The sequence below is a fragment of the Glycine max genome, chromosome 17 (genome assembly GCF_000004515.6).
Source record: "Glycine max cultivar Williams 82 chromosome 17, Glycine_max_v4.0, whole genome shotgun sequence".
NCBI lineage: Eukaryota > Viridiplantae > Streptophyta > Magnoliopsida > Fabales > Fabaceae > Glycine > Glycine max.
The window spans coordinates 40740562-40762688 of NC_038253.2; the positions used below are offsets into that span (position 1 = coordinate 40740562).

At 30.4% G+C, this 22127-nt stretch overlaps 3 protein-coding genes across 5 annotated transcripts; 1 reads left to right on the forward strand and 2 right to left on the reverse strand.

Moving 5' to 3' along the window:
* Positions 1 to 2840: 2840 nt before the first annotated feature.
* On the forward strand, positions 2841 to 6711 carry LOC100795959 (uncharacterized sugar kinase slr0537). The gene is made up of 8 exons (XM_003550339.5): positions 2841 to 3453; positions 3879 to 4160; positions 4517 to 4588; positions 4695 to 4733; positions 4970 to 5077; positions 5295 to 5392; positions 5526 to 5637; positions 6301 to 6711. The coding sequence occupies exons 1-8, from the start codon at positions 3295 to 3297 to the stop codon at positions 6559 to 6561; spliced, it is 1131 nt and encodes a 376-aa protein (XP_003550387.1). The 5' UTR covers positions 2841 to 3294; the 3' UTR covers positions 6562 to 6711.
* A 4442-nt stretch (positions 6712 to 11153) lies between these two features.
* On the reverse strand, positions 11154 to 13215 carry LOC100797380 (proteasome subunit alpha type-1-A). Its single transcript, XM_003550342.5, has 2 exons — positions 12736 to 13215; positions 11154 to 11764 (listed from the first exon to the last, which is right to left on the reverse strand). Exons 1-2 carry the CDS (start codon positions 13084 to 13086, stop codon positions 11261 to 11263), a joined length of 855 nt encoding a protein of 284 aa, XP_003550390.1. The 5' UTR covers positions 13087 to 13215; the 3' UTR covers positions 11154 to 11260.
* Positions 13216 to 14212: 997 nt separating this feature from the next.
* On the reverse strand, positions 14213 to 19124 carry DFR2 (dihydroflavonol-4-reductase). 3 transcript variants are annotated; one of them, XM_041010934.1, is made up of 7 exons: positions 18921 to 19115; positions 18608 to 18777; positions 17386 to 17580; positions 16596 to 16755; positions 16059 to 16251; positions 15710 to 15955; positions 14213 to 14392 (listed from the first exon to the last, which is right to left on the reverse strand). In XM_041010934.1, the coding sequence occupies exons 1-6, from the start codon at positions 19042 to 19044 to the stop codon at positions 15733 to 15735; spliced, it is 1065 nt and encodes a 354-aa protein (XP_040866868.1). In that variant the 5' UTR covers positions 19045 to 19115; the 3' UTR covers positions 14213 to 14392; positions 15710 to 15732. The 3 variants fall into 3 exon arrangements, with proteins under 3 accessions (XP_040866868.1, NP_001341095.1, XP_006601319.1); NM_001354166.1 differs by lacking the exon at positions 14213 to 14392 and having other exon boundaries at positions 15545 to 15955; positions 18921 to 19124; XM_006601256.4 differs by lacking the exon at positions 14213 to 14392 and having other exon boundaries at positions 15590 to 15955; positions 18608 to 18738; positions 18921 to 19116.
* Between the last annotated feature and the right edge of the window lie 3003 nt (positions 19125 to 22127).

Sequence of the window (22127 nt, forward strand, 5' to 3'; positions counted from 1 at the left end):
GAAATTCTTTTACTAATTATGTTAAGGTTAGATTAATTTTTTTCACTAATTTATTATTTAGGATTGATTTCATCCTCTATTTTTTTAATTTAATTTAATCATCTGATTTTTAAAATTGATTTAATTTGATCATTTCATCTAAATTAAATTAAAAAATATGTATTTTGTGAAAGTTTAAAATCACTTGGTGACAAATTTATTATTATAATATGAGATCCTTTTAACACTATTAACTTAATTTTGATGATAAGATCAAATTAAATTATTTTTAAAAATTAAAAAATTAAATTAAACTAAAAAAATAATTAAAGAATCAAATTGAATCTAAAAATAAATTAAACTATTAGAGAACTAATTTAATCTTATAATAACTCTAAAATTAAAGAAAAGTTCGACTAAAAAAGATTTGTTTAAGGGAAAGAACTTTATAAATCAAGTTTCACAATAAATTCCTGTTTTATCTAATGTGAGATTCATAATATTATACACCTCTTTAAAGAGTTGATATTTGTGATTATTTACTTCATTTTAATAAATATTGGTTTTCTTTTTTTTTCGCGTTACATTGCTATGGCTTCACTATATAGACATTTTGCTAGATTTTTCCAAGCCTAACTCTTCACGAAAGTACAAATTATTATTACGATTTAACAGATCGAACAACTAAAACTCTGCATGTGTTAGTATCGAAAAAAAATAAAACTCTGCATGTCTTCTTTACCAAAAGAAAACTATGCATGTCTATCCTAAGATGGTACCAACCAAACAAGTGCAGCAAAGAGAAAAGTGAATGGTGACCAACCAACCAAACCATCCATCGAGCCAGAGATTCGATCTTCTAAACGATGCCATTAGTAGTGCATGGAATTGGAACATATTAATGCGATTAGCCATCACTGTTGCCATCTCCAAGAAGATCACAATTGAATTATTAGCCATCACTGTTGCCATCTCCAAGAAGATCACAATTGAATTCACGCTTCACACATTCATTTACCGCCAAAGGAAACGTGATTGTCAAGACAAAATGCTGACCAAGCAAAAGGCCAAAAGGGTATCACTAATTAAAGCTAACCAAGTAGTAACATTTGTTAATGCTTAAAGTATAAAAGGCACTAAATAATTGAATCTATATTATCTCTTTAAGCATAGGGATAACGTTTCTTCGCCGGTCTTTAGACTTTAGTCCAATGCTCATTTGTTCTCTATCTGATTAATCATATCAGACCCCATGTGCCAAATTCCTAGTCAAACGCCAAGGAAACGTAAGCAGCTATGGACCACTTTTCAGAAACTGCTGAAGCTTAATGATTAAATTTTTAATAATAAACTAAATTTCACAAATATCCAATAATAAACAATATGCTCCTTTGTAAAACACATGTTCATAATTGTAATAGGACACCATTGATATTCGTCGTAGAGTAAGGACATGTGTATAAATTATTGTTTTTGAGGCCACCAGATGATGGAAGCTGATGGGAATCTAAAAGGGTTCCACAAACAAAGCCACAAAGTATATTGGTCCTCGATTTCAGCTACTGACACAAACAAAACTACAACAGAAAGGTTCTTGAACCGCCCATATCTAACCTCAATAATGACAATGATATCACTGTTGCCTCTTCTGCATTGTGCGCAGGACTGATAATGGCTTTAGGAGGGCATTGCACTATTTATTTATATCAGGGATGTAACATGGACTAATCCTTCTGTTAAAAAAATGGACTAATCCAACCAACCCTAATTTATATGTTGGGTTGAAAGTCCCAACTCAACTCAGCATATTAGGTTAAGATAGCTCGTCAACCCATTAAATATATGTTTGGATTAGTGCTTACAAAATTAAGTTTGAATCAAATTTAAATTTTCAAACTGAATTTTTAGATAAAGTTTTAGTCTCAACATGCATTTGAAGAGTAATCAAACATAATTACAAACTCATTTTCTTATACATACTTTTAGACTCTCACACAAAAAATTCAAACATATCCTAATTAGTGTAAATATTTTTATATCATTTTAGAAAAAAAATTCGACCTTTTAAAGTCATACCTTAATTAGTTGATAGTGTAAAAGTTGTAATTGATGAGAATTAAACTCATTAATTAAGACTTTTTAACGTTTCTATACATGATCCACTAATAATAAATTATGATTAGATTGTAAATGGATCATAGTGTAAAAACATTTATAAATTAAGGGCATAAACTATTTTCTCAATCTTTTTTCCTTGAATAAACACACAAATAATTAGTTATATCTTTAGCACTTGAAATTAATATGAAATCTACTCATAATTTGAAAAGGTTTAATTTCTATGCACATCAATGTAAACAAATTTATACTATTAATCAATCAAAAATAAAAATTCATAATTAAGCATAAACAAATTTAACATACATGCATGTCAATTATAATTTAATAATAATGGAAACTAATACACTATTTTTTATCTGTAAAAATAAAAAATAAATATAAAAAGATTTATAATAATTCATATACTTTTATTCAATCAACAGACTTAAATAAGATAAAAAGTAATAATAGCATAATATGTGCTTTTACTCAACTTAAAAAGTGAAACTCTCACCTTTTTCTCCCTCGATCAAGATTATGAATAGTTTCTTTCCTTTTTCCATTGGGTCTTCATTCCACTCTTTCAATTAGAAATTCATTAAATAATAACTTTTTCCCATGAAAGAAAACATATTGATCATTTATAATATCTTCAACACATGAACTAAACGTGAAATTAATTGATGAAAACATTATTTTAATTATATAAAAAAACAAACATGTATTTAATACCTTAGGTAGCCAAAATAATACAGTGGAAATGACAAGGCAAAAATCATGGTGAGAGTGTGAGACACACGCGGAAGATCAAAATTAAATCCACATGGATACGTAGAAAGTAGAAGAACAATCATACACAAACATTCATTTATTTTAAATATTTTATTAATATCTTTCATTTTTTATTTTTTTTCTTTTTATCACGTTATAAATCTTATAATATTTATATTTTTTCTCACTAATAAATACCTTTGCAGCATAATAAAGTAGAAGGATTAAATCAAACAGTCGAAAAACAAAGCAACAAAGGTGAACACCGCAATATCCGGGGTGATGCTGCGGCGCCATGGTGCGGTTACTGTAACATTGCTTATAATTGATATATACTATAAGAATCCAGAAAGGCTGAGAAAGAATCAATCATAAAATCACATTCACATATCAATAGCATCAACACACACATTATTAGAGAAGAAAAGAGTGAGAAGCAGAAAAATGGGAGCAGAACCTTTGTCCAAGAACGAGGTTGCACTTGCACAAACACAAGCTCCCTTCGTTCTTGGGCTCCAACCTTCAGCACTTGTTGACCACGTGGCACGTGTGGATTGGTCCTTGCTCGATCAAATTCCCGGTGAACATGGTGGCTCCATACCTGTACTCTCCCCCTATCACTACTTTTCTTCCTTTTTACTATATTTCTACTCTCCATTGTTTTTATTTTTTATTATAACTAGGTGGGTTCTTACTTCTTATAATCTTTCTTGTCTTTTTAATTTTCATTTTTTTGCTATTGATACATTTATTTTTCTAAGCATCGCTGTCACGTTCAATTTTTTAGTATAACCACAGTTTAATTAGAAATTTCGAATTTGAGTTTTGAGTGTATTATATTAAATATTTGGAGGAAGAATTTTGCTGTTTACAATTATCGTATCCGGCTTGAATAATATTGTGTTCAATGAATAATACACATGCTTTAGAAGAAAAAATTATTTAGTATAAGGAAACAATATTATGACATGACATGACATGTTTGAATTTAATTAATTGGGTAAGTAAAATACGTTTCATGGTGGTAGGTTGAGCTTGGAGAGCTTGAACATATACTAAGGGAGGTGAAAATTCATATTGTCTCATGCCATGACAATGATGATGATGATTATCCTTCTTCTCACATTAAGACCTTGGCTGGAGGCAGTGTTGCTAACACGATTCGAGGTCTAAGTAATGGGTTTGGGATTTCTAGTGGAATTATTGGGGCGTGTGGGGATGATGAGCAAGGGAAGTTGTTTGACCATAACATGAGCTCCAATGGAGTTGACCTCTCTAGACTCAGGAAGAAGAAAGGACACACAGCACAGGTTTGCCCCATGTCACAAAGATTAGGATAAAATTTAGACGCATTGTCTTAAGAGTTTTTGGTGTTCCCAAGTTTTTTTCTAATCAAAATTGGAGTTTTATCTCGGCCATTTGTTTATGTTTAATGTAAATCTTTGTTACGTGAATTATAGCCGATTCCACCTAGTGAGATCGGGCGTTGTTGTTGTTGTTTTGTTACGTGAATTAGAGAAATGAAATTTCAAGTTCTAATTGGTGATTACTGATTAGTACTAAAAGTAGTTATAAGGAAGGTATTTAAGTTTTGTCCCAAGTTTTATTTCATTAATAAATGTTTTGTGCAAAAGTTGAAATGTAACAACTTGACTGTTTGTCACAGTGTGTTTGTTTGGTTGATGACTTGGGAAACCGTACCATGCGGCCCTGTCTCTCAAATGCTGTGAAAGTTCAGGTACATGCCTCTGTAGTGTCTCAAATATATGCGTGTTATTTGGGGTGGAACATAAATAGGCACAGTTAAATATTGTTAAGTTTGACAATTACTCTGTTTTTTGCAGGCAGAGGAATTGGCCAAAGAGGATTTTAAGGGCTCCAAGGTTATTTTAGTGTCTTTTTTTTTTACTGTTACTCCTGTATGTTTCATTTGTTCATGTAATGTTCATTTAATTGTTTCTGTCATGAAAGGATTATATCATTAGTTTCTAGGACTGAATTAATTGTTCATGTATATTCCACCAAAACGGATCATAATTCATAGGACAAGGGTGAATTTCCCTTGTATTTGGTACTCTACCAGCATGCTAACGTAGTTAAGGATATGTTAACATTTCAGTGGTTGGTGTTAAGATATGCAATACTTAATTTGGAAGTTATTCAAGCAGCCATTCTTTTAGCAAAACAGGAAGGTCTTCTTGTTTCCTTAGACTTGGCCAGCTTTGAGGTATTCTACACAACTCCACATTCACCCTTAAGAACTATGATCTGAATCAACTCGCCTCTGTTACGAACTATGATATCATATTTTGTGTTTGTGCTGGCATGGCAAGTTATTGTGTACCAAGTACCAATATAGATGCAAAAATGGAAATTTTTCGTTTTCTACACATCAGTTATGTAAATTATGTACTAGTCTGATATGGTCTCTTTATTTTGGCAAGATGGTTAGGAATTTTAAACAACCACTTCTGAAGCTACTGGAGTCTGGGAATATAGACCTTTGCTTTGCCAATGAGGATGAGGCAACAGAGCTTCTAAGGTAACTCTATTTTTTACTTAACCCTGCTTTGTTCTAAGATATGCATTTTTAAGTTACTCATTGTCTTAGTTTCACTTAATAAGTAAATCTGTTGATTTTTTTTATACATGATGTCACTTTACTATGAACACAGGGGAGAACAAAATGCTGATCCAGCAACTGCTGTAGAATTTCTTGCCAAATACTGCCAATGGGCCGTAGTAACCCTGGGTCCTAATGGATGCATTGCTAAACATGGAAACGAGGTGTGTAAATTATCTGGGAGAATTATATTTCACCCCCAATTTCCATTTTTTTTTATATCTTGTTAGTTCAGTCAGTCTCATGTGTCCACTAGCCAAGTTTTACCATTTAAAATTCTGAACCCTTTTTTGTTAATATTCCAGATAGAAACCATAATTAACTAGATCAAACAATAGGTGTAATTTACCCAGTAGGAACTTGTTATGATGTTTTTTCTATCCAATATGAGGAGATTAAATATTAGACTAGTAAAACTTTCCTGTTGGTATGATAAGCTCAAAATCTGCTTTAGTAACAATAGTATATAACCATGGAACAAATATAGTGCAGAAAATTGTTTGACATTAATTATCTGTTGATGTGATGATTGTGATCCAAATGTAATTTAGTTTTACATTCATAAAACTTAGCAAGCAAGCATGTGAATAACGTTGTACCCTCTTTGAAAAAAAGCAAGTGAATAGTGTTCTATGATAAGTGCTGGAGCATGGAATGATTAAGGGCCTGTTTGGATACAAGGTAAAAGTGTTTTTGAGAACTTCTGTATTGGAAATATAAAGTTTTTTTACGAGTAGAAAAGCTCCCAAAAGGACTTTTAGCCTTGTATCCAAAGAGACTCTAACTTCAGTCATTACTATGAACTGTGCTTGCTTTAAATGTATCAGATTGCACGGGTCCCGGCCATAGGCGAAGCCAAGGCAATTGATGCAACAGGGGCAGGGGATCTTTTTGCAAGTGGATTTTTGTATGGAGTGATCAAAGGTCTGTCTCTTGAAGAGTGCTGCAAAGTGGGAGCATGCAGTGGTGGGTCTGTTGTTCGCTCTCTTGGCGGCCAAGTCACGCTGGAGAATCGCCACTGGATGTACAAACAAATGCAAATAAAGGATCTTCCCACACCTGATACAATCCAAATAACTAATGAATAGTCTCAATGAAAGAAAGAAAGAAAGTTGTTGCTTCAATGGGCCTTTTATTTCTTCCTTTTCATTTCATCTCTTGCCATTAAATGGCTGTTATTGTTCCAATTGTGAACTGGTTTGATTAATGAATGACAAGCCTTAACAAATTCCATGAAAGAAACGCAAGTATACCTAGCCTTGAATATATTTGAGCTTGATGCAAGAAGGATTGTCATTAGGTAATATCATACTTATGTCTTTGAGTTTATTATAAAATTTATTATAAAAACTATGGCGTGTTTGTTTTAGTATTTCTTTAGATAAATAATTGATCTGTTGATATTTCCGGTGGTTGGAGGAAATGTTCTTGCAAGAAAACAATCAAATGCCAATGTCATCTTGTCAGAAGAAACTTTGACAAAATTATGAATTTAAAGGCATAGGTAATTCTAGGACCACATGGGAGGTTTATCTCGACGTCAAGTATGTTTAGTTTGACTTCACCTTTGTCAAAATCGATTTATATTTTTCATGTTAAGGGCAAAACGAGTTTTGAGTTGTTCACTGCCAATTCAAACATTAGTTGTCATTGTCCTAACCACTAAGTGTAATCACCATGCTCTATTATCATGTCTGATTGTTTTGTAATATATATGACAAGGTTGGGGAGTAGCTCCTGAAATGGTGGAGAAATTGACCCTCCTCTTATCAAATGCCCTCCTAGCTTTTATTGTTGTCCTAAGACAGAACATGATGACCCAAGATTTTGAAACCTTGGAGCTGGAGCAACATGGGTGTGCCTTGAACTTGGAGTTTGAGATTTTTTAGCCTTACGAATAATTCATCACTACGGTCAAACTGCAAAACAATATTATAGACAAATGAAAGTTATTTACAAAGATACAACAATAAAGCTAGAAATATATTCACTTAAAAGCCGGTAGCATGAATGGACAAAAAAAAATACAAAAATATAACCAGAATGCAACTATTGATTTGTTTTTTTGTGAATGCAACTATTGATATTCACTGAACAAATATAACTTACTACTGTAAGTGTCCTTAACCTATTCAAATGACACATTTCACTTCTAATCATTGAAGAAAGGGAAAAGAAAAAGTAAAATAAATAATATTTTCACTATTATATTTAATTGGAAAACAAAAATAAAATAAATAATATTATCAAAATGATTGTATGGCCCACACATCACACAACTTCCATATTATAGTAAAATAGATTGTTAAGATTTTTTTAAAATGATAAATTTGATTTCAAATTTAACTTACTTAAAGGAAAAAATGTATAAAGTGAAAAATTAAAGATTGTTTTTTGATAAAAATAAAATTAGAGATATATCCAAAGTTAATTTAATCAAGTTATGTTTAAAATTACTTTTATTCAATCTAATGAAATATAAAGTCTTTTTTTTTTTACTTATCTATTCACTTTATATGAATACTTAAATTTTATTAATAATTTATTTAATAATATCTTTAAAAATAATAGTAAAAATATTTTTTTATTAAAAACATTATATTTAATATTTTGCCAATACGTCCTTATTATCATTTCAGTAAATATTTTTTAAAAATTATCAAATATATTAATTAATAATGATATTTATTGATATGAAAAAAAAAGAAGCATTAAACTAATGCACACATTTAAAAGTCAAGATTTTTTTTCTGATGTTATACATTTGTCAAGATTTGTATTCAATATTATGCATTAAACAAATTTAGTTAATTAGAAACAAAATACCTCTAATTAATTAGATATAATAAAGATTTTTCTAATAATTTGAAAGATTATAAAGTAATTAATTAAATTGAAAATGTTAAAAAAATAATTTATCTATGTCTTTAAATTAAAATATTTTATTACTAATTCTTTAAAAAAAATTGTCCCAAGTGACATATAATTTATTAATAATGATTCATTGAAAAGTATTTGTTATTGCATTAATTGGTGTGTTTTATATTCAACATTAAATTATTTAACACTAATAAATTTAAATCATTAAAAAATCTTAAAACATTTATATTCAAATTTTTACTTCATCCATCCCATTATAATTATAATTATCGTGTAAGAAAAAGAATTGATTCAATTTTAGCATTTCAATGAAATATTAATTAATTTTTTTACTTATATCCCTTAAATATTAATGATAAACTACATATCTAGAACCATGAAAAAAAGTAAAAGATCTTGAAATGAATTAATGATGATGTAAGATTAATTTTGTAAAATTATTATTCTCTTTTATCTATTTATTCATTTTTCTTACTATATGTAAAATAATAACCATGGACGACAATTAATTTGGAACAGCGAGAATACAAAATACATGTGACTTCATTGTTGTCATATTTAAAATATTATATAACTAATAAAAATATTCTTAATGTATTATGTAATATTGCAAATGTGTAATATTGCAAATATAATGTAATATTTTTTTACTGCAATATAATGCAATATTTCTTAACTTATTTAATCTACAATTGTTTTTTTATACATATTAACAATTCTTAAAATAGACATTTGAAACTAGTGAATGGAAAATAAGGGAAGTGAACATTTGCACACAACTAGAAAAGAAAAAATTAAATGGATAACCATTAAAACAGAAAAAAAAAAAGTAACCTAGCTTTCTCATTTTATATTTAATAAGAAAAAATGTAAAAAAAATTAAAGTTAACGTGTAGAGTAAAAAAAACCATTTAAAGAGATTTTTTTAAATTTAAATCATTTAAACTAAATGTGTAGAGTAAAAAATTGAAGTTATATCCAAAAGTCAATTAAATTTAAAATTACTTTAATTCAATCTAAGGATTAATAAATTCTAACTTTTTAATTTTACTTTTTTCTTCACTTTATATAAACTTTTAAACTTTATTGATGATTTTGTTTATTAATATCTTTAAAAATAATAGCTAAAGAACAAAGTTAATTTTTTTCATTGAAAACATTATATTTAATGTTTTACCAATACATACTTATTATTATTTCAATAAAACAATTTCAACAAAAAAAGTTTGTCAAACAATGTTTTGACGTCCAGAGTTCTTCCATTGACGGCGCCAATCAATACAGAGGAAGCATTCCAACGAGAGTTGGAGAAAGAAGAGACCAAGAGAGAAATAATCGCTAGTGAGATTGCATTGGCATGTGGACCAGAGCTTGAAGAAGAAGTGAGGAAGAAGATTGCATCAAATAGAGCATTAGGAATCCCGATGCAAAGATCGAAGGGGAACTCTTTTAATAACAATAAAATGTTTGATGGATCACTATAACATTTCCAAGGTTGACCTTCTATCCTAGTTCACAAGCATAAATTCATCACTTGCAAACATAGTTATCATATTTGGATTGGTCATAGACTTAGTTAGAGTATCGAGTCCTTGACATGAGTCAATCTAATGAGTTAATAGTTGACTCACATGATCCAATATGTAATAAATTATAATAAATTTTATATTCAGATTACGTATATATTTTATATTGGCTACTATTTTATTGAATAATCAACTTGGTTTAATGGTGTCGTTTTCTATTTAACCATGGGGTATTGGGTCCGAAACCCATACATGTTACTTTTAGTGTTTACTTGTTTTATTTTCTTTTTTCTAAATTCTAATGCTAAAGGATAAGAAGAGTAAAGCAATTTTTTTAAAAAAAAATTAAGAGAATTTTATGATTATTTATCATTTTATATTTTATTTTTAAACTATCAAATTGACCTTCTCTTCTTTCTTCTTCTCTTTGTTCCTTCAAAACTACAGATCCAAACATATCCCAAAGGAACAAGGGAATTGATTGATGAGCTTCGATCAACAGAATAGCTTCAATTTATTTGATACTAAAATATTAGTTCATACTCTGTCAAAAAAAAAAATATAGTTCATACTACGGTCATGCAACGTTTCAAGCTTATCCTCTTAACACAATTTATAAAAAGATAAATTGACGGTATCTTACTTTGTTCTCTTTCTCGTTCCCTTCCCTATGGGAACCTTCAAGGGCTTCTATGAAAACCCACCTCACGTGTTAATCCTCCCTTGAACCTCTCCCTATTATACTTTTAAAAAATAAATCATTTTTCATAATTTAAGAAATAGTGTTGCACATAAAAATATAATCTACGTGTTAGCCTTATAATTCAATCATAATTTAAAATAAATATAACTTTTAATATAATTATTTTAAAAATCAACAATCTTACCATACATAATTTCTAATTATGTCACAATGTAAAATTGTCATTGTATAATCTTTTTACTTTGAAAATAATAAACTTTTTAAATTTAATGATCATGCATTATTTTATACTATTATCCAATTACAAATCATCACTTTCATGATTTTAAAAATAATTATTATAAAAATCAAAAAAATGTCTTATACTTGTTGAATTCATTAGGTTATGATTGGATACACTATAAAACTATTTTCCACTATGAGTGTATAACCATTAGTCTCTAAAGAGTGTCCAACATTTTTTTCAGCCTGAATTTCAATTAAATATTGTAAATCACGAATTCAAGTTCATCAAGCAGCTATAAAATCGTTTACAATGATCAGGCATGGATGAATTGCAGAAACAAACAGATTTAAGGAAAGAAAATCCATTGAAGAGATATCTTGTCCCATGACACATGAAACCTACTCATCTTTAAATATCGGTATTCAACACCTCTAGTACTTAATTTTAAATTATTAGATGTCCATAGGAGAACCACCTTGGTCTACAGCAGCAGCAGCACCTTGATCAGCAGCAGCAGCACCCTGATCTGTGGGAGCATCCTGTTCGGCTGCTGGCTGAGCTTCTTCTTCGGCTGGAGCGGCTTCTTCCTCCCTCACAATCTCAAAAGTATCAATCAACTGTTGAACAGTTTCTGGATCCAAAATGTGGAAAGGCTCACCAACTCCAACCACAGCAATTGTGCACACAGAACTCCTGAGTTTTTCACCTTGCAAGGACTCCCTAGTTGCAATAAGTGCATCTTTGATCAGATCTTCTCTCGAAGAACCCACGAAATTCTCAAACCTGCGTTCCAAATATGTCTTAGCAGCTTGAGAGCGAGACCCAATAGCAAAAGCCTGATATTCAAAATAGTTTCCACTGGGACAGTTGTAATAGAGGTGAGCTCCTGATTCATCTAATCCAGCTACCAGGAGTCCAACCCCATAAGGACGTTTCCAAGACCGCTGTGTGCAAACCTGCAACCCAAAATTGCATCACAAATACAGATGAGAATGAGATATAAGTTCTAATAATAGTTGCAGATAATTCTTTCTTTCTGTCCTTTTTTGCCATATAATTCTGCAGATGCAAGGAGTAAAAGTTCAGCACACATTAGAGAAAGAAAACACATACTCAAACATTCATTCTGTATTTAACAACTCAGTTACAATGCCTGCACAAAGAACCAAAACAGACCGGTAGCACGCCAAAAGGTTTTCAAAATTAGTCCACAACCACGATTGTAGCCTTCATCAAGGATTTTGAAGTCTTCCCAACCGCAATACTAGCCACATCAACTGCATTTGTCCGAAATCATTCCCAATAGTAATGAAACCCTACCACAACCATGATTTTAAATTGCAATTGTGGTTCCGTCGAGTTCCTTGATATCACAGAATTTTACAGACAAATACAGTCAAACACAATTGCACTCAAACACCCCAAAAAACCTTGACATTATCGTGGCGGAAATCTTTCAAAACCTTACATTAAAAAAAAAAAATATCACAACTAACTCAAATCAGCATCGGTCTCCACCAATTTTGATTTGAAATTCGTGGAGCAGCAAAGAAAATTAAACTCACATTGTCACCATTCATTCCCAATTTGAACAAACAAACAGACCAAACAAGTTCGTTCACATAACCTAAAATCGAAATTAATAAAAAGTGCAGCCCTAGACGAGCCGTCGTTTCGATTCTAACAATTAAAAATGCAGCGAGATACTAATTATTAATATTACTATCAAGGTTTTAAATATCGGCCGTTGCGGCGTTGCAGTTTCGTCGCGTAATCGCGAACAAATGCAGCCAATGCGGTTCCAATTGCGGTCACGAACACTTAAAAAACATTGACGTTGCGGCCCAATCACGGTCGCGGAATTTTTGTTTTTTTTTTACAAAACCCTAGGCATAAGCAAATAGAGTAGACTAGGAAGGGCGGTGACCTGAGCCTTATCGGCGAGCTGAACGACTAGTCTGCCGACGGGGAGCGGCGACTCGTAGGTGTAATTATAGTTGATGCATTCGGATCTCATGTAGCGGGAGAGGACGCGGCCATCGGCGGTGAGGCCAGCGATGGCGACGCCGATGTGATTGTCGACCTTGAAGATCTTCTTCTGGTGCGAGGAGAGTTCGGAGTTGGCCTTGTTGACGCATGCGAGGACCACGTGGGTCTTCGATCGGAGCCCTATCGCCGCCGAGCCCTGCTTCACCGCCTCCATAGCGTACTCCACCTGGAACAGCCTCCCCGCAGGGCTCCATGTGGTCACGTCCGTGTCGTACTGGTTTCTGAACATTTTCACGATTCAACAACAAACACCAAAACCCAAACCCTCTCTTCTTCTTCACTCTCTTTATTTAGCCTCCTTTTCTTCTTCCTCAAGAACTCTCTCTCTCTCTCTCGCCCCATGCCTTCAGTGTTGTTGGACAAGTAAGTATTGTTTGATTGTTTAGTCCACTAACCCAATGGGCTCCCACAATTTGGACCGGCCCATCTGTTCATTAAGATTAGGGAGATTCTGTTTACACCTCCTTTTTACTCTTCGTATCTGTCTATCTATCTACTATATCTGTCTAGTGTCTATTTATTTTATATATATATATATATATATATATATATATATATATATATATATATATATATATATATATATTATATTCCATAAAATATATTATGTTATATGAATAATATTTGCATTTATCTGTATATTTATATCTATCAATCAATATATTATATAAAGTAAAGTTGTTCACTGTGTGTGTCTGTTAGAATACGTGAAAAATAATGGTTAATGTAGGTCTCGTGTAATTGCAAGCATATTTTAAAAAAATATATAGAACTGTAAAACAATAATATATTATAAGAATTCATACCTTTAGTAGAAAGAACTTGCTGAAGATGCAAAAATGCTAACCCACTCTGAACAATAATGAAACAAAAGTAGAAAAATAATGTGAAATCAAATTTCAGAATGCATTAAAAATGAACATAGAAGGAAAATTTCCGCATAAGTATAAAATTATAAAATTATAGGGATACACTCAATAATGTTAGAAGAATCCATAAAAATGGGGTGTAAAGAGTGAAATGGGAGAATAGAGAGCATTGTCCTAAAGATTGGTGGTCTAGTTTTGCGGCAAACCTGACTCTTTTTTTTCTTTTTTAATAACTAATAGTTATTGTATGCTACAATTAAGACATTTTGCGGTAAGTTTTCCTTTAAATCGCCATAACTAAAACAATTCTGTGAAGTTTTTCCTTTAATTGTGGCTATGAGAAGACAATTTGCAATATTAATTTATTTATTTTTGGTCGGTCAAATAAATATATTGATAAGCACAAGAAATGAAAAGGATTACAAAAGAATAATAGAGATCCTTAGATCAAAGGGAAACTGGTAGCTTAGAGTATACATGAGAAAGAAGCATACCCCAAGATACCAGCTCTAAAGGATTACACAAAATAACCACCCCAATAACAGAACCCCCACGATCAAACACAATCCCCTACTGTCCGGAATTAGCCTTTTTTGTGGCTGATGAGCATTTAATTATCTATGGCTTCATAGGCATTCCACTTGGTTGATTTCCCATGCAAAGTAGCTGCATTTAAAGGCAGGTACCCTCTCTTAGATATTCAAGAAGAAAAAAATTGAGGGGCAAAATTTATGAGATTGTGAAACTTTTGGGGAAGGGGGCAAAAAGTTTAATTAAGCAAAAAAAAAAAAATTAATCAATGTTTTAAAAATATATTAGATTTAATCGTTAAATTTTTGCAAATTTTACTATTTTTACAAATTTTTTTACCAAACTAAATGGTTTTGTAAAACTATATACCAAATTAGGTAGTTTCAAAAACTATTTATTAAAGATGAATAATTTTGATTTTTGACATCGATAGTAATTATAATTGATGTAATTTTTTTTTACATCGATTATAATCACAAAAGATATAGAAGGTCACTTTTCTATATCAATTATAATTATAATCGATGTATAAAAATCTAAAAAACGACTTTTATTTCATTTTATTGCCAAAATGATGGTAAAATACATAGAATTTAAAAAATTTAGATGGTAAAATTTGTTAAATGTTGAAATTTAGATGATAAATTTTGTGAAAAGAACTTGAGTGGTAAAATCTAAAAAATTATGAAAGTTAAGTGATAAAATCCGTGAAAGTACAAATTGAATGATAAAATTATCAAAATAATAAAAATTTAGTGGTAAAATTTGTAACTAAACCAATATATTATGAGTTGTTGGATAAGACATTCCAATTATATTTTATTTTGAATAGCTTATAAGTTAGTTTAATCAATTGCTTTATCTAATATTTTAATTTTACAATAGAGTTCAAACTCATTAATTACCGAGAGTTGATGTGATATTTCTTAATTAATTAGTCATTAATTTATTTAAGTATTCATCAAATTCAATGTCCATTCTTAAGATTTTTCTATTGACAATCTAAAGATAATACTATAACCACATGTGTATAATACCTATACATGTAATTTATTAAATTAAAATTTTATAATTTTACTGTTTATCATAATATATATTATATGATAACAAGTATTCAAAACTTATTAGATTAACAATTTTAACAAAGCAATAAGTATAATAGTTAAATAAAAAAATAATACTTAATTTTTTCATATAAACTAATTTTGCACGTTCATTTAGTCATAAATAACTATTAATATTACTTTTAAATAATCATTGTAAAAGTTAATAACTTATCTCATATAATGGATTGAAATTAAATGATTGTTATATTTTCTTTGACTATAATAGTTAAATAAAAAAAACAATACTTTATTACAGCTAGAAATTCATCACACATGATCCCTAAAGAAAAACAACACAAAAAAGAAATAATCATCACTTGATAGATGAGATCTTCAACATACATACTTATCCCTGATATGAAAGCATATTTATTTCTGCATAGTGTCATTAACTGTAGTTTCTGCAGGTTTAGGAAGAAGCTCATTATTAACTGTAGTTTCTTCAGGTTTAGGAAGAAGCCCTTTTTCTCTGCAGGTTTCAACGGCTCCAGTAAACATATCCTCTAAGCTGTACTTAAATTTGAAGCCCAAGTCTGTGATCTTCTTCGAAGAAAATTTAATAATGTCCAATTCATCTGGAATATTCTTGAACCTAAACATCAAAATACATACAATTTGTGTATTATTCATACATATTAATGTATTATTATTACTGTAATACTCTATGTACATGCAATTAACGAAACGAGTCTTACTTAGTAAGGACATTATACTCAGGGTATTTTTGGTTAAGCAGTTTTGCAATGTCATGAATGGTTGCCTCGTGTGAACAGCATATGTACCTCCCTTCGGCTTTTGGATTCTCGAACACGAATATATGGCCAAGACAAAGGTCATCTAAGTGTACGAACTGGCCCTGCTTTATGATATGGTAATGGGACTCATTTCCTGCCAATTAAAATTAAGTACCATTCCAACATTAAATATCTTGAATGAGTTGTTTCAAGAATAATGATATTAACTTGATAAGTATTATTAGGATTTCACGCATTTAATCAACCCACTTAAACTCCTGACTCATAAGCATTATGTATTCATTTGTTTGTGTGGACAGAAAAAAAATTGACAACAACTGTCATCTATCTAAATCTTAAAATAATTGCATATGTAGCAGCATTAAGTATCATTAATTCGTTGAAAGATGAATAATAGAATAAACTATACACAATAAATTAGACTTCACTATGTTAAGGTTTATTAAAATGACAACAAAATCCACGTATAAAGGGCACCTGTGATTAGTGAAAGAGCAGTGATTAGGCTAGGTGGCATTGTTGGCATAAGAAAGGGGCCAACGACAAGGGGTGGAATGACTGATATAAAGTCTATGTTGTGCTCTTTGGCATATTTCCACGCTTCTTGCTCCGCCAGGGTCTTTGAAACAAAATACATCTGCAAAAAATGGAAACATTATATAGAATCATATTCATCCACTATTAATTAATGTGAGAATATTATTTATTCTCCTCTGTTTTTCCTTTTTCTCTTGGAGGAAACAAACTCATAATCACTCTATTCTTTCTATAGTACACAATGTCATAAACCCCAACTCATTTATGTTAGGCCTTGTCTATCTTAAAAAAAGGGTTTTTGTCAAGTGCTGGCCGTGTGTTAACGAAGAAAAATAATAATATTTGGATAGCATTAAATTACAAACACTTCATTAATACTTAGTTTTGTTTTTTATTTTTTTCTATCACATTATATCCCTTATCATTTTGTATGTTTTTTAATAATCACTACTAAATTTTTTTTTTATCTTGCTAGGTGTGAAATGCAAATATATTGTCCAGAAATCATTTTTTGAATAAAGAAAAACTACAAGGATATATGACACAATTCTTTTTTTTTGGGTAAAAAATTTTTGATTATGTATTTTCGGTTAAACTTGATTTCAGCCATGGTAATTTCAAATCAATCAATCTGGTCCATATCCATAGGATTTAGTCTATGTGCATTGATGAACAAACACATATTTCATCCATTTTTTAATAATAGAAAGAAGAAGAAAAAAAAACTAACCCAACCAGTCATTTTGACCCTTGTGCAGAAGTCAACATCGCTCCAACAGTTCTCATCGATGACAGGGTTTGGGTGTTCCGTAACATCCACAGTTCCCGCTGAGGAAGTGAATACAAGCCTTCGGACAGTTTTGGCCTTCACGCATGCTTTCATGATGTCTAGCAATCCGTTTATTGTAGGCTTTATCACTTCATTCTGCATTTCCAAACAAATTTAATTTCTAATAACCATATTAGAATACGTTAACGTTGAACTTTTCAAGAATTTCATCACAACTTATTAATTATTTGCATTCCCTTGGAGAATTTTATATGCTGTACAAAAATGCAACCGTACAAGTTGTCATCACGATCATGCCACAATTTCAGTAATTTGACGAAATAGCCCCCAAAAAATATTCAAGAAGAAAAAAAAGTAAATATATAAAGACTAGGTTTGACTGGTAGCTAGTAGCTGCTGGTGGGGTTATATATCGTTGGAGTGTTGGGTTTACGAACTTGCATGTATCTCTAAAACGAACACGTCAACAAGAAGTCGTCCACATGAAATATGGTATTAAGCAATGGTGGTTATCATTAGTTGACTAATACTAATAACTTAATTGTGTTATTGGCCTTTTATCATAAGAACAATATATTTCAACACCTAAATGTTAGTTTACATCTAGTGAGAAAAAAAAAAACAAATTATTTGGTGTACACTCGTATGTCCATCAAAATAAAATAGATGAAAAAAAAAAAAAGTATAATAGGTAATAGAAAGAAAAAATATAAGACATTCATGTATTATTACCTATAAAATATATAAATATGATACGTGATTTCATATGATGAAAAAATAAAGAAAGATAAAAAAAATATTAATAAAATGTTGAAGTATAATTATTCTTTATCATATTGCATATGCCCAATGATATAATTGTGTCAAACAAACAAAAAAGTTTATGATTTTGGAGAATAATTAATCAGATCGAGTATCTGACTTCATCAAAAACCAAAACATATATGAGGAAACAACAAATTAATAATTAACATATATAATTGTCTACCAAATAATTTATCTTATTTTTTTAGGAATTAATGTATCAATTATGCGCATTATATATGCTTATGTTCTTGACTTCATGTTAGAGAAGCCTATAGGTTTCTTAGGTGAAGGATCATGTAACATGATGGTTCGTGGCAAGGAAGGAAAAAAATAAGTGTGAAGATGATCAACATACCTCAGGGTCCTTGGAGTCAAAATCCATGGGGGTTGCCACGTGGAAAACTCCAGTGCAGCCTTTAATGGCTTCATCAAAGCTTCCCTCTTGAGCAAGATCAGCCTTCCACAGAGACAATTTGGTCTTTGCACCTGGAAGCTCCACCAAATGCTTCACCTTCTTCATGTTAGCTGAAGCATGCATATAATAATAATAATAATAATGTAATAAATAAAAGTGTTATTATTTATTTATATTTTGTTAGTACGTGTAGTAGATTAAAAAAGTGATTTTAGGCATGAGATGAAATGAAAAATGATGTAATATTGGGAACCTGGATCGCGTACAGTGGCTCGGACCGTGTAGCCACGCTCGATGAGTCTCATGACAAGCCATGACCCGATGAAACCAGAGGCTCCTGTAACGCAAACACTTTCGGATGCTGAACTTGAACCCATGTTCTCTCTCTCGTTGTTTTGGTTTTTTTTTTTTGCTCTTATTATTTATAAGGCTTAGCTTGAAAATGGAATGGAAGAAACCGTATGAAGTGGGTGCTTTTATAGAAACAATTGCACAAAGAGGACTGAGCTTTTAAATATCCTTTTTATTGTTTATTGGTAAGAATTCAACACATTATTAAAAGATTTATAATACTCTTAAATTATATACATTATATGTTTAACTAATCAAACTAAATTCATTTGATTTTAAATATGTCTCTTTAAGTGTATGATACTAATATTTTAAATTTTTTGTCAGTAATTTAATATATTACAATTATAGCATTACATTAGCCTTCTGTAAAGACTAATATAACAAGAGTTTAAATTTTCAAAAGATTTTTTGATAGTAAATTAAATATATAATACCTATTTCTCTTTTCTTTTAGAATTTCTTTTTGAATGTGTTTTTTTTAGAATTTATTTTTCAATGAAAGCGTTTTTAGAAATTTTTATTGACCTCTTATCTTATTAAATCTATTATTTTCATTTTTATTTTTGAATTTAATTTTTTATATTTTTTAAAAGAGTATCAATAATTAAAAGTAATTTTATTATCACGAAATAGTTTTTGTAATAAATTTCAATATAATTTATATATAAAAAATATTTATTTATTAGAAATTTTAATTATAACATAATTTATATGTTAAAAAAATATTTATTTATTATAGATTTAGTTAAATAAAACAAAATTATCTTGTAGATGGTAAAGGATAAGATACTAGCTTATTGATTTTTTTTTTTATAAAAAACTAATATGGTGTCATGCATACAGATGACTCATTAAGGTTTTTAAGAAAAATACATTCATACTGATAAATGAAATATTTGAAAAATCTATTTTAATTAACATTTTAAAAATATTAATATGAAAACATGTGCTATTTTAAACTAGGAAATTCCAAATTAAAATCTGCTTTATTCTCACATGGCATAGGACAAAGACAATGCAGGTCCACATCGAAGCACATCTTTTATGGAAATTGGTTCATTATTATTTCATTGTGTTATTTTATGATACCTGTCTTTTACTCAACTCGTGATCACCAGCCGGTTATGTTAGGTACAACAAGTTAGCTGAACTAAAGAGCACGTGACTGCTGATTGGTGGCTCACTGACTGCTCACACATTTCATCCTTCATTTTTGTTCCTAACTTCTTATATATCTCTGCCTTCACTTCACAATAACAAACACAAAATCATACAAGAATTTATATGCAAAGAAAAATATTAATGCAATTAAGTTGGGCCCAAAAATAGAACAAAACAGAAAAAAGATAGAAGAACGGGCCAAGCTTGCTTCATAATAATAATAATAAATGACCTATCTAGAAAACAAAAATATTTACATATGAAATTAAATATTCATATAAAAAATGCTTAAATATGAAATAGACATATCTAAAAATTTGATGAGCTCAAGCTAACCTATTTGATAACTAAAAAAGTTGAGCTCGGCAAGCTTACTTAATACAAGCTAATTATTAAGGTTTTGGTTGACTTGTTTGAGGGTCAGATCTAACAGAAAAGCCTATTTACCTAATAGAACTTGTTTGAAAACTCTATGAATGATTAATGATGGTGGTGGCATCGTTATTTTTAGTTTATAAAACTTTCATCGTAGGGGTGACCTACGGTACAACTATCAAACCACCATCATCCAAGAAATCATAATGTTAAGATAAGATTGCACTTCATTGCACCATGCTTTGGGACTAAAGATCACTATTCATGCCTACACCGCATCAATCAACATGGCAAATATTACTAACACTGAGACCCAAACACGACCCACATAGAAACACAAAGAGAAGTCACCTTCTTGGATTTTAAGCTGGAAATTTATTCCCATTTCATATGAAGGAAGTTGTGTATGGTTCGATTAAGCGTTCAAATACATGCTAACATTGATTATCTCTCTAAAAGCCGAGAAGGGTGGAGGTTTTCTTTACCAACTAATTCAGAAGGACGGAATGGAGCTATTGAAGGACAAAAAAAAAAAGGAAAATGGAATAGAATAAAAATAAGTGTGGATATGAGTGTCAGAAGGAGACAATCCGATGTTCAGACATTCAAACAAGTTAGACTAATGTTTAAAAATTATCTTGTAGTAAGTAAATGGATTAGGCTTAATCCCTACTAATGTATTAATGTAACACTTTTGATGATTAGACATTATTAATGTGACATTTTATAACATCATCATTTACTGACGTGATACTTATTGACGTTTACAACCATTAAACATGTGAACAATTTAGATGATCTCTGTCTTTCTCACATATTTCTGCTTGAGGAACCAAAAGTAGAAGGGAGGTACATTTGCAGTGCATGTGACGCAACCATTCATGACATTGCCAAATTAATTAACGAAAAATACCCTGAGTACAAGATCCCCACGAAGTAAGTCTCCCAACTACTTTATAAATATCATACTAATAAAAAGAAATCGATTTAGATTCACCAGTTGATATTGGTCAAGTTATTGGTTCAGATATTCACCGTAACAAACCAAAACTAGTGCCTTATATAAATGGAAAATAATCTACTAAGATAAGAAGTTTGTGTACCAAATAAATTTATTTTGATCTATGAAACTTATGAATGAGTTAAAAGAAATTCATAAGTTTCTCAAAAGTTTTACCAAACATAACTGTTAACATTTGAAAAGATCATTCTAATGTTAAGGATTTGAACTCTCACGTAAAGGGGGTCTTCTCTTAGTAATTAGAGAGAACTAATCTCGTAATATATATAAAAGGTGTAAAAATTCTTTGAAAATAAAAAGAAAGTAATTCAGTAAAAACATGTATAAATAAAGCATATATAAAATTAACTATAGGTTGGACTAATTGTGAAAATTGGACTTTTAGGTTCAAGAATATTCCAGATCAACTGGAGCTTGTGAGATTTTCTTCCAAGAAGATCACAGACTTGGGATTCCAATTTATGTACAACTTAGAGGACATGTACACTGGAGCAATTGACACATGCAGAGACAAAGGGCTTCTTCCTAAGCCTGCAGAAAAAGGGCTTC

Coding starts and splice junctions, on each gene's coding strand:
- LOC100795959 (XM_003550339.5), top strand. CDS start 3,295: ATGGGAGCAGAACCTTTGTCCAAGAACGAGGTTGCACTTGCACAAACA. Junction 5,078..5,294: donor TAGACTTGGCCAGCTTTGAG/GTATTCTACACA, acceptor TATTTTGGCAAG/ATGGTTAGGAATTTTAAACA. Junction 5,638..6,300: donor TTGCTAAACATGGAAACGAG/GTGTGTAAATTA, acceptor TAAATGTATCAG/ATTGCACGGGTCCCGGCCAT.
- DFR2 (XM_041010934.1), bottom strand. CDS start 19,044: ATGGGTTCAAGTTCAGCATCCGAAAGTGTTTGCGTTACAGGAGCCTCT. Junction 16,756..17,385: donor GGGTCAAAATGACTGGTTGG/GTTAGTTTTTTT, acceptor CATTTTTTGCAG/ATGTATTTTGTTTCAAAGAC. Junction 16,252..16,595: donor TGCTCTTTCACTAATCACAG/GTGCCCTTTATA, acceptor TTTAATTGGCAG/GAAATGAGTCCCATTACCAT.
- LOC100797380 (XM_003550342.5), bottom strand. CDS start 13,086: ATGTTCAGAAACCAGTACGACACGGACGTGACCACATGGAGCCCTGCG. Junction 11,765..12,735: donor AGCTCGCCGATAAGGCTCAG/GTCACCGCCCTT, acceptor TTTGGGTTGCAG/GTTTGCACACAGCGGTCTTG.